Source organism: Leopardus geoffroyi, chromosome B4 (assembly GCF_018350155.1).
Source record: "Leopardus geoffroyi isolate Oge1 chromosome B4, O.geoffroyi_Oge1_pat1.0, whole genome shotgun sequence".
In the NCBI taxonomy this organism is placed as follows: domain Eukaryota; kingdom Metazoa; phylum Chordata; class Mammalia; order Carnivora; family Felidae; genus Leopardus; species Leopardus geoffroyi.
The window spans coordinates 58,624,108-58,638,339 of record NC_059341.1 but is presented as its reverse complement, the minus strand read 5'-3'; the positions used below and the strand labels follow the sequence as shown (position 1 = coordinate 58,638,339).

The following is a 14,232-nucleotide window of genomic DNA, read 5'->3' as shown; positions in this document are numbered from 1 at the left end:
AAAATTAACTCACACCAGTATTTTCGTGATGATGAGTTATTGCTTTTAGTATAACGCAGGTTGCGAAAAATACATGAGTTTAGAGTGAAAAAAGCCCAGACATTTATGTGTTCTCTAATAAAATGCTTATCTGTTTGCCCGCAAATAAGCCATTTCATTCAGAAACGTAGAAGATAGATAAATGACTGAAGATGTGTCCTGCAGATTGTATTTCTAAGTTCTGTTGGGGAGCTTCTCTTCATTACTCAATACGAGGGTTCATAAAATTAAAAAAAATATATTAATCTTCACAGTTCCTCTGAGATGAAAATATCATTGCATTTACCTAACTGATAGGTAAATAAAGTGTGGAGATAAGATAGTCAGTTTTTATCAAAGCTGAGAAGAAAGGCAGGTTTGTATTATTATTCTGAAGTTTTCTGTCCCAAACATTGAAATAAAAAAGGTAAATGAAGTTTTAAAGCTCTTCACTCTTTATTGGTAGGTGAGTCCTGTTCAGCCCCAACTAAGAACAAATCCAGACAGGTAAAACACCAAAATCTGTTGTTGCTTGCTGACTCTGGTCATCCAAGCCTTTCTTGGTCTCATGTTCACATGGAGTGCAAATGGAATCATGTTCCCATTTTCTGAGGGTTGCATGCCTTTTAGATGGCATCAGTGTGCACATATAGAGACACATTTTTTTAATGTCTGTGAATATTTTACCTACCTGATTCTTTTAAATTTTTTTTTTTAATGTTTTATTTATTTCTGAGACAGAGAGAGACAGAGCATGAGCAGGGGAGGGGCAGAGAGAGAGGGAGACACAGAATCCGAAGCAGGCTCCAGGCTCTGAGCTGTCAGCACAGAGCCCAATGCGGGGCTCGAACTCACAGACCACGAGATCATGACCTGAGCCGAAGTCGGATGCTCAACCAACTGAGCCACCCAGGCGCCCCTTTACCTACCTGATTTTTGATGACCTGGCCATAAGTAGTGAGTGAGGGGCCTTGGGCCAGTAGGTAATAGAAGGGAGATGTAATGAAATTCAGAAGAAAATACCCCCAAATCCACTTTTAGCTAGTTCATCAAAACAAAAGCCACAAAATCAGCTGGAATTGAGTCTCTTCTTATTCTGTCCATGACAGACTCTTACCACCGTCTAGTCAGACCAGACTCTAGTGAAGACTGGACACAAGTGTTTTATATCCCAAGACTGTAATAATCCTGGACTTGTTTTCTTATTTCCAGTGGTCTTGAATTGCATAGAATAGCCCAGTAGCCCTTTTTTTTTTTTTTTTTTTTGCCTTTAAAATACATAGCCCTTAAGGCTTTCAGTCTTTCAGTTTTCCTCCTTAGTAAACAACTGACAGTAATTACTTATGAAAACTGTTTTATGCTGGAGATCTTTATATGGTTTTGCATTGCTGGCTTATGATTTTCCAGTGTTTGTGGGAAAGACCATTTTCTATCTTTGTCATTCACGTTATCAATTCCTGAATCCTTCATTCTCTGGCTTTTAGGGGGATATTTATCTCCTCTGGTATCTTTGTCTCTAAGGAGGCTACACTCTTGCTGTCTGCTTCCTGTGACAGTTGTGGAAATGGCACACTCACCTGTGCCCGCCACCTGCTGGAGGCCCTGGCATGTCCTGAAGTAGCAGTAGTCAGTGAACATAGAAGGGGAAACTAAAAAAGCAAATATTACATTTCCTCTCCACAGACTAAAGTCACGTCTGGGTTCTTCCCTTTTTCATTTCCCAATCAGTGCAACATTGCAAGGTGTTATATAGCTAGTTGTCAAAAAGGTACCTCTCCTCTTAAAACCCTACTCACGCACAAAAAAAAAAAAAAAAAAAAGTTGACAAATTGGCTTTTTTCCCGAAAATCCTGACTCAGAAGGCAAAGCAACATGAAACTTCAGCACTCCATTCTTTGTGTTCTCTTCTTAAAAGACCATCTGGCTTTGTGTAACTCAACTTTAGAAGGAACAGCGCCTGTGCCTAGACAGCCCCTCTGGGAGGTAGTTACAGATCTATTCTAGACTTTACGACTGTTGTCTACATTTAAATTAACAGTCATGTGTACTTTTATTTTATTTTAGCCTTCCCTTGGAGTCAAGAAGCCTACCAAAGCCCTGCTCTTTGTAATCTTGAGCCCAGTGGGACCTTATTTTTCAAGTGGAACCTTTAAGCCTGTGTCCCTGTGGGCCAATCCAAAGTATGTCAGAGCCTGGAAAGGTGGGACTGGGGACTGCAAAATGGGAGGGTAAGTAAATCTGTGTCTCTATCTAAAGGAAAGAGCCCCTCACTACCACTGAGTTATTTTCATCCCACATCAATCCAGGTACATATATTAATATTCAAGTTGAAATGCTCTTTTTTGCTTTGTGTTTACTCTCCAGTATTGAATTGTGCTAGTTTAAAGGATAAACCCGTGACCCTTTGTAAGGGAGAACCAAAGGCAAGAACTGGAAGAAGGGACTAGAGCAGGAACAGCATGCATGCTCTGAATGAACTGTCCCCGGAGGCTGTGTCTCTGGCTGCAGGCGGACAGGTGGCCTTAAAGAGCATCTGGTGCTGGGGCAGAGGCTCTCAGTTGGCTCCAAGGAGTCCTGTCTGGGGAAGGTGCCCGCTTCACTCAAGTGCTGTCTTCATTGCCACAGATTGTAGCCCTACCTGCTGCCAGCTGGCCGAGGGACAGCCCTGCTTTGGCTCTGTCAGGCCGGTCTCATTGGCCATATGTAGCTGGCTGGAAATAAAAGAGCATTTAAAAAGTGTTAGACAATTTCAGGGGTGGACTTGGCCGTGACATGAGAATGCCCCTCTGGGTGAACAAGAATAGCCGGATTAACCAGGGTGGGCTCTTCCTTTGTGTGCGTCAAGTGCTGATGTGTATCACAGACACAGGCAGCAGCAGTCCTGGGAGGTGACTCGGTGGCAACTTCTGGGCTGTGGGAAAACATGTAGATTCTGGGAGCCCTGGGAGCGTTCAGTGACACGCTGCTGGGATGTGAGAGAGGTGTTGACAGCTGGCTTTGAACCCTCTATAGTCTTTCTGTATTTTTATTTTTAAGAGAGAGCATGAGCGGGGGCGGAGCACAGGGAGAGAGAGAATCCTAAGCAAGCTCCACACCCAGGCAGAGCCCGACTCAGGGCTTGATCCCATGAACCTGGGGTCATAAACTGAGCGAAAATCAAGTTGGATGCTTAACTGACTGAGCCACCCAGGTGCCCGTTTTTTTCTTTCCTACAAAAAAAAAAAAAAAAATTCTCTCTCTCTCTCTGTCAAAAATAAATAAATATTATAAAAATAATAATAAAAGAGAAATGGCAAGTGGGAGGCAGTAACTTATATCTGTCTGTTGTTTCCAAGAGGTTCTAAAGCTCCTATGCTCTCTACCCGGAGAAGTGCAAGGAAAACACAGGATTTTGCAGTTAGTATTAACCTATTTGGTTGGCAGAGACATTTGGCAGCAGCCTTAGATTTATATGTTATTGCTTCTTCTCTAAGCCAATTAATTCAATAATTACCTTCCAAGATTTTTAGGATCTCTATAGTTAACTGGAATTTATTAAATAGCTGTGGATTCTCCTAAGCTGAAGAACTTTCTGCTTCCTAAGTGAATCTGAGGAAAAGAAGGATTTTTTAACTTCTAAGATTACTCCACCTGTTTTGAAGCCACCAGCGATAGTAATATTATTTTATATCTAAATATACATAAGTGAGGGAAGTAATACAATGGCACACAGCTGCGGGAGAGTTGTAGCACAGTGCTCACCTGTGGTTAGTGTGGAAATCAGCTGTACCAACTACTACTCTCTGGGTCCCCCGACTAGAGATTCTGGTTTGTTTGGTCTGCTCTGTAGCCTCGCATCAGAATATATTAATGTGTAGCCAAAGTTGAGAAGCACTGAGCTAGAAGAAGGTCCTCCATCGTAGGAATGTCTTATTCCCAATTTCTTAGTTTCTTAATCTGGAAAGTATGGGGCCTGCTGCCTTCTTTCTACTCTATCTTAATTTTTCCTCTTTCTTTTTTGTTGTCTTGTACTCTGATTTGGCACTTAACTACAAGCTTTGAAGTCAGATAGACCTGGCTTAACCTAACTGCCTTGGGATGTTACTTAACTGCTTTAAGCTTTACTTTCCTCATTTATAAAGTTAGGCCAGTGATACCCACCTTACCTGTGAGAATTACTTGGGATAATATAAAGTGCCTACTACCATGTGGTCAACCTATAGAAAGCTCCCAATTAATGTGTTATAACCTAGCAGTTAACAACGTGGGCTTGGTAGTCAGAGATATGGGAGTCATACACGCTTGTAATCTGTGTGATCTTACATAATTAAGTACCCTCTTCCTCTAAGTCCTCAAAAGTATAATAAAGTCTGGTGTTGTTGTAAGATGATTCAGTAAAATAATGGGCTTAAGTACCCAGTTCCCTGCCTGGCAGGTACTAAGCATCCTGTCAATAGACAATAGTTGATATTCTGAGGCTTGCTTTCTTGTTTCATCTCCTGGACCCTGTCTTTTTTTTTTTTTTTTTTTTTAATTTTTTTTTTTAACGTTTATTTATTTTTGAGACAGAGACAGAGCATGAATGGAGGAGGGTCAGAGAGAGGGAGACACAGAATCTGAAACAGGCTCCAGGCTCTGAGCTGTCAGCACAGAGCCTGACGCGGGGCTCGAACTCACGGACCGCGAGATCATGACCTGGCTGAAGTCGGACGCTTAACCGACTGCGCCACCCAGGCGCCCCTCCTGGACCCTGTCTTAAGAGCAATCTGTTGGATTTCACACAAGAGAATTTACTCTTTTGGAGAGATATATTTAATATCTCTTCTCCTAGATATTTATTCCACTTATAATTAAAAATTTTCTGTGTAGACAGTTTTCCAACTTTTTCATTTTTCTCTTTTTCCAAAGACGTGTTTCTTTTCTGAATATTGGCAGCACATGAGAGGGAACCCAAATATATTATCAAAGTATTCATGACCCATGGATATTAATAATACAGTTTACACCTGAGGGAGAATTTTGAGGAAAAACTCATGTGGGGAAAAACACTACCTATATAATATAGTAATCAATCAGTCAAATAAGCACCAAACAAGTAAAACCCCCTTTTTCTTTCAGTATACTGAAACACTTGAGGTTTTTAAATTCTCTTTCTTGCCCAAGTAGCTTCATGATGCCAAAGAATCATGGTTTTAGTTCAACCAACACCCTCAAAAGTGTGTGTTTAGAAGGTTCTTGGAAAGGCTAGTTATTCATGCTGTGAAAATTCTGTTAATGTTAATAAAGAGCATTTTATGAGAGAAATCAATTATTTTTAGATTTGGAAAATCTCACTGGTTGTGTCTATGAACTAGAGAGAAGTCAATTAAAATAGAAGTCATTTTTTAAAAAAAAAAAACTTAATTTCATTAGGATATAAGAGGCTCACATAAACTGTTTCCTAGTTTTTATTGTTATTGTTTCATTTTGTTCTGCATAACTCTATGCAGTATACAAAGAAAGTATTTGCACTTGCCAGAAGAATTTGTTAAGGCAAAAATTTCAACTGACTTGCTTAAGTTCACACATAGCCAAATAGTAGAAGTACAAGAGCTGTATGGAGGCCTCCTGGCCCCAAACCTGTGCTCTTTCTATTGGACTCCCCTCTGAAGCCTTGTTTGTTGTTATTAAAACGTATTCATAATTTTAACTCCACTTATTGCTTATTTACCACTAATTCTGAATATGGGTGGCCTAAATTTTATGCTCATTAAATAAAATCCTCCTATGTATAAGTGTGGTATCATCTCCAGGTGCACCAATAAATTTACATTTTATTATCTGCATTTTGAAGGTCTTTTAATGAATCTTGTATTACTTTGATGTGAGTAAACCTCATGACTCAGGTTGCTATACCTATATAGCATAATGCCCATTTTTCATCGTTTTTCTAGGATGTTTTAGTTATTAGTCAATACTCTTTGAGTTGCAAGTGAGAAAACCAACTCAAGGTGTGCCTGGCTGGCTCAGTCCAGTGCCTGCGTTAATAGGAATGAGTGAATAAGAAAGGCTTATGTGAGCAGCCTGGTTACATGTCCATCCATTAATTCAGTTGTGCAGGGCGAGGTATTGTGACTGTCACCCCAAGCAGAATGACTTGGCTCCAAAGGAAGGGCCAAAGAGAATATTAATGGGAAGGCAAGCCGTGTAGTTGAAAATGGCAGATAGCTGCCATGAATATGGTTCTTGTGTTTAAATTATACTTCTTTTTTTTTTAATGTTTATTTATTTTTGAGAGAGAGAGACAGAGCATGAGTGGGGCAGGGGCAGAGAGAGAGGGAGACACAGAATCTGAAACAGGCTCCAGGCTCTGAGCTGTCAGCACAGAGCCCAACGCGGGGCTCGAACTCACGGACCGCGAGATCATGACCTGAGCCGAGGTCAGCCGCTTAACCGACTGAGCCACCCAGGCGCCCAAAAGATAATACATTTAAAATACTAAACTAAACTGCTATCCTAGGAAGATGTACTGTCTTCCTTTGATTTTTAAAAAAAATTTTTTTTTTTTCAATGTTTATTTATTTTTGGGACAGAGAGAGACAGAGCATGAACGGGGGAGGGGCAGAGAGAGAGGGAGACACAGAATCGGAAACAGGCTCCAGGCTCTGAGCCATCAGCCCAGAGCCTGACGCGGGGCTCGAACTCCCGGACCGCGAGATCGTGACCTGGCTGAAGTCGGACGCTTAACCGACTGCGCCACCCAGGCGCCCCTGTCTTCCTTTGATTTTGAATAAATAGTGCAGGATGAGAAAAATGGGCTTTTGGAATACTTTTGGCTAAAATCAGGGTTTTTAACATTTTGTCCCACCCTTTGGAGAATTTAGGCATTGGGCATTAGCTATTCCTTGGGTACATTGAAAGGTCTCAACTAAGAGCACAGCTTGGTGCTCTACTACTTAATGTTATTTGATACAAGTTTGGCTAACTCATAGTACTGGTATGAGATTTAAATGAAATAATTCATGGACAATTGCTTGGAATGTGAAAAATACTTTTAACTGTTATCATTAACTTAGCTATTTACCTCTTTTCATTATCTCTACTTTTCAAGTTTGTATTTTGCTGTGTTCTTTCTCAAATGAGTGCAATTAGATCATTTAGCTTCTCTAATGAGTTTCCTTTAACGTTAGGCAGTTAACTAGAGAATATATGTGCATACATACGTGTGTGTGTGCGCGCACACATAAAGGAGATGTGCATTGATCACATGCACATGCAGATTGGTACCAAAGATGAGGGAGTGGTATATTCATAATCAATATATTTTCTCTTTCTTAAAAGGAATTATGGCTCATCCCTTTTTGCCCAATGTGAAGCAGTGGAAAACAGCTGTCAGCAGGTTCTGTGGCTGTATGGAGAGGATAATCAGATAACTGAAGTTGGAACCATGAATCTTTTTCTTTACTGGATAAATGAAGATGGAGGTAATGCACTCAGATTTCAGCTCTTTGTTCTTTGTCAGTCATTTTCAATAGGGCTGGAAGGAAAAGAACTAGGACCTTGGAACAAGGAATAAGTAGCACAAGTCCAAAGGCTAAGGACCACTGTGCTTTGTTGTTCAAGTAGAAATGAGTTTAAATTTACAGAATTTATAAAGGTTTTGGTTGCGGTTTTTGGCTCTAGATGTGCTTATGGTTGAGATGCCAACTTAAGGAATTTAAATCCCCATGATTTGAAGATTCGTAGCCTTATCCCCTCTGCCATCTTCTTAACAGCTTTTCTATCTGAAATCCCCTGCATTTGGAGATAGGTCTCAGATCAATTCACCATATACTATATGTATAAAATGTAATAACAAGCATCGTCTACTGATTCTACTGATATGAGATTTAGTGTCTTCTCTTGCTAGAAGTCTTTTAACAACTGATGCCCTTTCTACATATTTTGATAATATATCAGGAGCCCTCCAGATTTACTCTGGAGCTCAATTTGATTAAAACACACTATTTTTATGGACAAATTCGTCCCTTTTAGGATTGTACTTAGATTCTGGTTCATTCAAGACTGTTAATAGGTATCTACTATAAAAACCAGTTATTTCTATATTACCTAAAATATCCTAAATGCTCATTATCTTTCTTTTCTGTTTTTTTTTTTTTTTTTTAATTAGTTGGCAGAAACCATAGAGGTTTAGTGAAGCATTGGCAATGTCGATGGTATTGGATCAAATGGCCAATCATGGGGAAAAATACAGATAAAGGCATTTATTTCCATTAGAATTTTAATAGTCACAAAAAATTTTAACTATCTTTTTAGGCTTGTTTATGTTCTTATGCTGTTCATTTCACAGTACTGAGTATAGAGACTAGAAAAAGTTCCCAAACACTTATTAAGTCTGAGTGTTCATTTCAATTAAAATTTTAAGTAAAATTTTTATTTTGAGGTAGCTACAGTAACTTCTCTTGCTCTTTTGTTTTTTGGCTACTAATGTTGGAAAATGGTGATTCACATGTGGCTGACTTCAGAGCTATGCACTAATTTGAGCATTAGTTGTAGAAACTAGTAAGATGAGCCTTATATTCCAGTCAGAGGTAGAATAAATAGAAGGTATGGTGAGTACACCTTGTCCTGGGGTTGACCATTGGTAATCCTTGGCATCTGAAAAGCCAGATACAGGTCATGCTGATTCTTCCATTCCTGTTGTTTATACTTGGCACTATTTAAAAATAAAATTTGTACTGGAATATTCGTGATTTCTAAATCTGAGTCATTGCCTATGACCTACCTCTAAAGCTATGCTTGAAAGATGACAGTCAATGTTGCACTCTGTATTTAGGAGACAATAGGTTGATTCAACTCATTCTTTGCACCACCTGCCCACTCCAACGCCTTTGCCCCCCCCACCCCCAAAAGAAAACCACACAACCCTAAACAAAAACAGTTACATCATACAGAAGTGGTACCATCATTATTTATGGGTGGGAGATGTCAAGATTTAAGTACAGTTTGAATCAGAGCTCCATGATTTAACCAAGAACACAAGAAACTTGTCCTGGTGAAAAATTACTTCTTATCCAAACAATAATCATGAACCATTTCTGCCATGGCTTTTAAAGGTCAGAATGGAAATGAGTGAATTTGTCTTCTGACTCTTACAAAATATACAAGACCTTAAGAGTTGCTATTCACATTATCGTTGCCTGAGATAGCTTTAGTCCATCTTGAGGGTGTTCACCTAACATATCAAATAAAATTTGAAGTAAGGGGACAAGAGATGCAATAAATGTTTGGACAGTACCAGGAGAGAAGTCAGTAGAATGTAAGGAATAACCTTTAGGCTAAAAACAAAAGAAGACGTTGAAAGAACTCTACTCTAACTTCACCATGTGGCTTTAGGAAAATACAAAGTATAATGAGTTGAAAATCAACAAAATACTGATTTTTACAAACTTTGCCTATTGGAGGTATGAGTAGAACTCTTCTAGTAAAAACCTACCTTCTTTCTATGAGCCCCCACACTCACTGCCCCTTTGGGACATGATGGCTGCTGCAGAAAGGTATATAACATAGATAATCTGTGTTCACAGCACAGTGCTGTGCACAATAACTATCTGTGGTGGTTGGCCTATAACCCATGTGGTTTTGGCTCTAGTAACAGCAACCCTGGTGTTAAGATCACACAGCAGCGATTCTCTGTTTTACTGTGTTGGTGAGTAATTTAACATACACATTTGCTATTCACTGTTGGGACAAACAGTTTTGTCTCGCACTGGACTTTGGAGCTGTCCTGAGAATAAGACCCAGTTGTGTGGTTGAGTTTAGAGTTAGTCTGGGAGAACGATCATGACAGTGAATGTTGATGTCGCTCAGTCTGCTCGGGCCCCATGAGCCTTCTCAGACATCAGGCATTTACAGACTTTGGAACATTCTTCCCTGGGATGTGGGCATGGCTTGCTCTGTCACTGCTTTCAAGTCTTTGCCCACTTACCCCATTCTCAGTTAAGGCTTTCCTCGAGCATCGTAATCAATCGCAAACTCCCTCCCCCCTGACCCCTAGCATTCCTCATTATCTTCCCTCTTTTTTTTTTTCCTTTTTTTCTCCATAGTCTAACATACTATTTAACATAATAATTGTTCTCTACCTGTTAGAAAGTAAACAGGAATTATATCAGTTTTGTTCACTGCTTTATTCATAGTGCATAGATAAGCCAACTGCACACAGTGCCTACCTCGATAATGTATATTTGTTGAGTAGATAATAATTGTGTGTGCTTGGGCACTCATACAAACCCACATTCCCAGTTTTTATTACAAATTGACTTTGGGATGTCACAGATGACTCCTGCCGTTATTGCTTCTAAATTCTTCAACTCCTAAAAATGATTTCTTTGTCAAAAACAAGTTGTGTTTGTAGGCTCTGTTTTCCTCATGTTGGGCAATCTGGAGCTAGTTCTGGCTCTTGTAAGCATGTTTGTGGTTGCAGAGGAAAATGAATATTTCTCACCCAAATGTTGTCATGTCATCATCTCTGTCTGGCAACCCGAGAAACAGATGTTCTGTGTCTTGACCTTAGGCTAGTGGTTACAGTTTTGGGTGTTAAGTATATTTCACAGAACTACACTTGCACATGCGAGGCCGCTGTTTTTATTTAACTTGATATAGCCTTAGAGCTCAGCAAGCTTTAGGGAAGGTCCAGTTTGGAGGCACTAGAAGTATGTTTGTCTATATGTGTGGGGTATATGTGTGCACATACACACACACACACACACACACACACACACACACAGAAATCCCTACACTTATGTATCCAGCCAGCTAGCTATTGCAAAGCACAGGTTTATTTTGAGATCAACACTTCTAAACATGACAAAGAGTAGCCCTAAGAACATTGCCAAGAACAAATTTTCTTCTTTCCAGAAAGCGGTTTTCAGCAGATGATTTTTAGAAACAAACTTGAAAAAAATCATACTGCTGTCTCCTAGCAAAGAGAATTATTCATTTATTTATTTTTTTTATTCAGAAACACTTATTACATACCACCCTAGGCCAGGCACAATGCCAAGTTTTAGGGACACAGGAATGCATATAGAGTTTTGGTCTTCCAGACAGCTTGCTTTCTGGGGATGTCTGATGTAACCACAGTGGAGCAGGTGAACCCAGGCCACAGTATATGAAAAGAAAGGACAGTGGTCTCAGTGTTGGGCCACTTAAGTTATGATCCTGACTGTCCCCCAGTGTTACCAATCTTGCAAGTCATTTATGTTTACAGAGCCTCTGTTTTTTTGCTTTTTGTTTTTCTGTAAAATAAGGATGGTATGAGGTGACTTCTGAAGTCCTTCTTCAGAAGGTTCGAGCCCCACGTTGGGTGTAGAGATTAAAAATAAAATCTTTAAAGAAAATAAAAATAAAAAATAAAATGGTTGGGGGGAACTTAAAGATACCAGTGTGATTTCTATAGTTTTTGCTACCTGGTGATCCTCTGAAGCATACATGGAATATTTCTCTGCAAACACATAAGTAACACATCTGCTACAAGGTTCAACATCTTTATAAAGTGATTTAAGGTTTAAGTTTCTTACTAGATTTAGATTCTTGGGTGCCAGACGTGGGGAGGAGAAGAGAATGTTGAGTACCAGAGATTTTTTGTAAGGAGAGCTTGTGTGGTTGTCGGATCACACAGACCATTATAGACAGATCACCATGCCAGCCCTTGTGTAGGTTAGGAATGCATGTGATCACTCTCAAAGATGACCAGTGTCTCACCTTGGCTCTCTGTGAATCACTCATGGAGTTTTGTTTTGGGTTTTGGATTTCTTTTTCTCTTCTTTTTTCTTTATTAGCCACATACATACTCGAGCCCATCCTGAGTCCATTAACATTTGGATCTCAAAGGGTGAAGTCAACATCTCCATATTTGATGTGGATATGCCTCCAGGTTTGAAAATCACTATAAACAGACTTGTCTATGAAGGGCAGTCTGGAAGCAGTGACCAACCTAAATAAGCATACACACTTCTTGAGGATGGGTTTTCCTCCACAGTATTCTTACATGCTTTGGTAATGACCAGTGTTCCTAAGATCTATCTACATGATTCTAATTAGTAGCCAGTGTTAATCCTCTAAGGTAAATTTAGCTTCAGAACTTTCCTCTTAGTATTTGTTAGTAGAACATCATCTCAGTTTTTCCTAGTTAGGGATAAATTGAAGATGATTAGATGAGTGACCTGCTTTCTTCTCCTTCTCCTTCTTCCTCTTCTTCTTTGTCTCCTTCTTCCTCTCCTCTTCCTCCTCTTCTTCTTCTTCCTCTTCCTCTTCTTCTGCTTTTATTTTTTTAATGAAGATCTACTTGAAGTGTGAATCAATTTGGGAAGGTAGACAAGGCAGAACAGTGACATCATCTTCATGTTTATTACTAGCAAAGTTGCCAGAAACAGTTTTTAAAAAATGGTTGTTGATATAAGGCTAATGTAGTTAAAGTTTGAAAATATTCCAATTTCTACTTGACAGAAGAAGAACTGGCAACTCCTCCGCTAGATGGCATCATTCTTCCAGGAGTGACGAGGCAGAGCATTCTGGACCTGGCACGCAAGTGGGTGGGTGCCTTTCACGTGAACCACTTTAGAAGCATGAAACAAAAAGTCATCAAAATGAGCCCGGCTTAGTTCCATCCAGTGTTATCTAATCTTTAAATCTTAACTTGAGTGGAAAGAACTCTTCTAGAAGGACTGTCTCAGTAAGGCCAATATAGAAGTATTGTTTATAGAAAGGGCAGAGAGAAAACAGTTTGGCAAGTTATCCTAGTGAAGCAGTATTCTAGTGCTAATCACAAGCTCTGTAGCAGGTGTCTCCTACCAACTCACCTGGTTTATACTTCATGTGCTTCCATTTCACCAGGCTTGAACTTTTCCAATCTAGTGTGTTGTTTCCCATTCCAATAATTTGTAGTTCTTCCCTTCCTCTATTTATTCCAGTGTAACCATGCTAGTCACAGAAATTAAAGAATTTTACTGACATAAATGTTTACTAACATAACTTTATTAGTTTGGCTGCCTATTTTCTCCCTCCTTCCTGCCCCCTGTCCTCTCCAATTCACATACATGCTTATTTTAAAGTCAAAACACTCAAGCAAATGTAGTTGTTTTCAGTAGAGTTTCTGATCTGTGTGACACAGGCAAGCATGTTAAACCATTTGGTATTGAAATGACATTTATAACATACTCAAGATGAATATTGGATGAGTTGGTTATCTGGCAAAGGTTCTTGGATGGAACTTTTGACCCATGTGTTAAAATGGTCTCCATGGGACATGAAAAGACTTTGAGCATACTGTGGTCAAACAGTATTAATAGGACAAATGTTTAGAAATGCACATATTACCTAGGAGAGTACTACCATACTTTCTCTGGAAAAAGCTTTGGAAATAAAGGAAATGTGCTATAAATAATTCTACAAAACCCTGAAGTAGACAAGACCCAACTGCCACATGCTGGCTGGCACATTGGGCATGACATTTACAAACTGTTGGTATAATTTCAAACAGCTTGCCCTGTCCTAAATATGTTTGCAGTTGGAAAGATGTATTTTTGAAGCTCAGTAATTTTCGTTTTATTAAAGAAAAAAATCAACCAAGTACAGAAGGTTTGATGACAAGTTGCAAGTGGAAATGCTTTCCCACACTAATGATTTGCTAGCATGAAATTAGTTATTATGGAGGAAGTTTTTCCTTGACTCCTTAGCTGTAATTTATTTTAAAAGCTATTTTAAAACAGTGAGACATAAATGCCAAGAGGCATGTGGGGGGTTACCATTACTTGCCAGACAGGGGAAATTGTCCAAAGATAAGTAAGGGTGAGCAGAGGAAAAACAATTCTGTTTATTTACAAGAGATTTTTTTTTTTTTTTTCCAGAACACAGAGCTCATCTCATTTTCAGTTAACTTGGCTGATTTTCTGGAATTTATTTATTTATTTATTTACCTTTGAACAACATAATTGAAATTCCAGACTGAGATAAACTGAAACTTGCAAAGAGCCATATTTCTGTTGTAGACATATTTTCCTTCTCTCCCAAATGATACTTACAGCATGATGCCTTCTTCTAATATTTTGAATCTTGCCAAGGGCTCTGAATTTCATTTTTATCTATTGTGGATCTGTAAGTTTTAAAAAATTTTTTTCTTAAAAAAAATTTCTTTAAAAAAATTTTCTTAAAAAAAATTAAGGTCAACAAAGGATGGGTAAATATTTTTTTAATAAG

The 14,232-nt window shown here is 39.0% G+C and overlaps 1 protein-coding gene across 3 annotated transcripts in view; it reads left to right on the top strand.

Annotated features, from left to right (window-relative positions):
• BCAT1 (branched chain amino acid transaminase 1) overlaps positions 1–14,232 on the top strand; it is a 107,690-nt gene that overhangs the window by 73,344 nt on the left and 20,114 nt on the right. For all 3 annotated transcript variants that reach the window (XM_045466390.1, XM_045466389.1, XM_045466391.1), the window contains exons 6-8: positions 2,083–2,246; positions 7,318–7,460; positions 12,484–12,569. In XM_045466390.1, the coding sequence (XP_045322346.1) occupies positions 2,083–2,246; positions 7,318–7,460; positions 12,484–12,569 (393 nt within the window). The remainder of the gene's footprint in view (positions 1–2,082; positions 2,247–7,317; positions 7,461–12,483; positions 12,570–14,232) is intronic.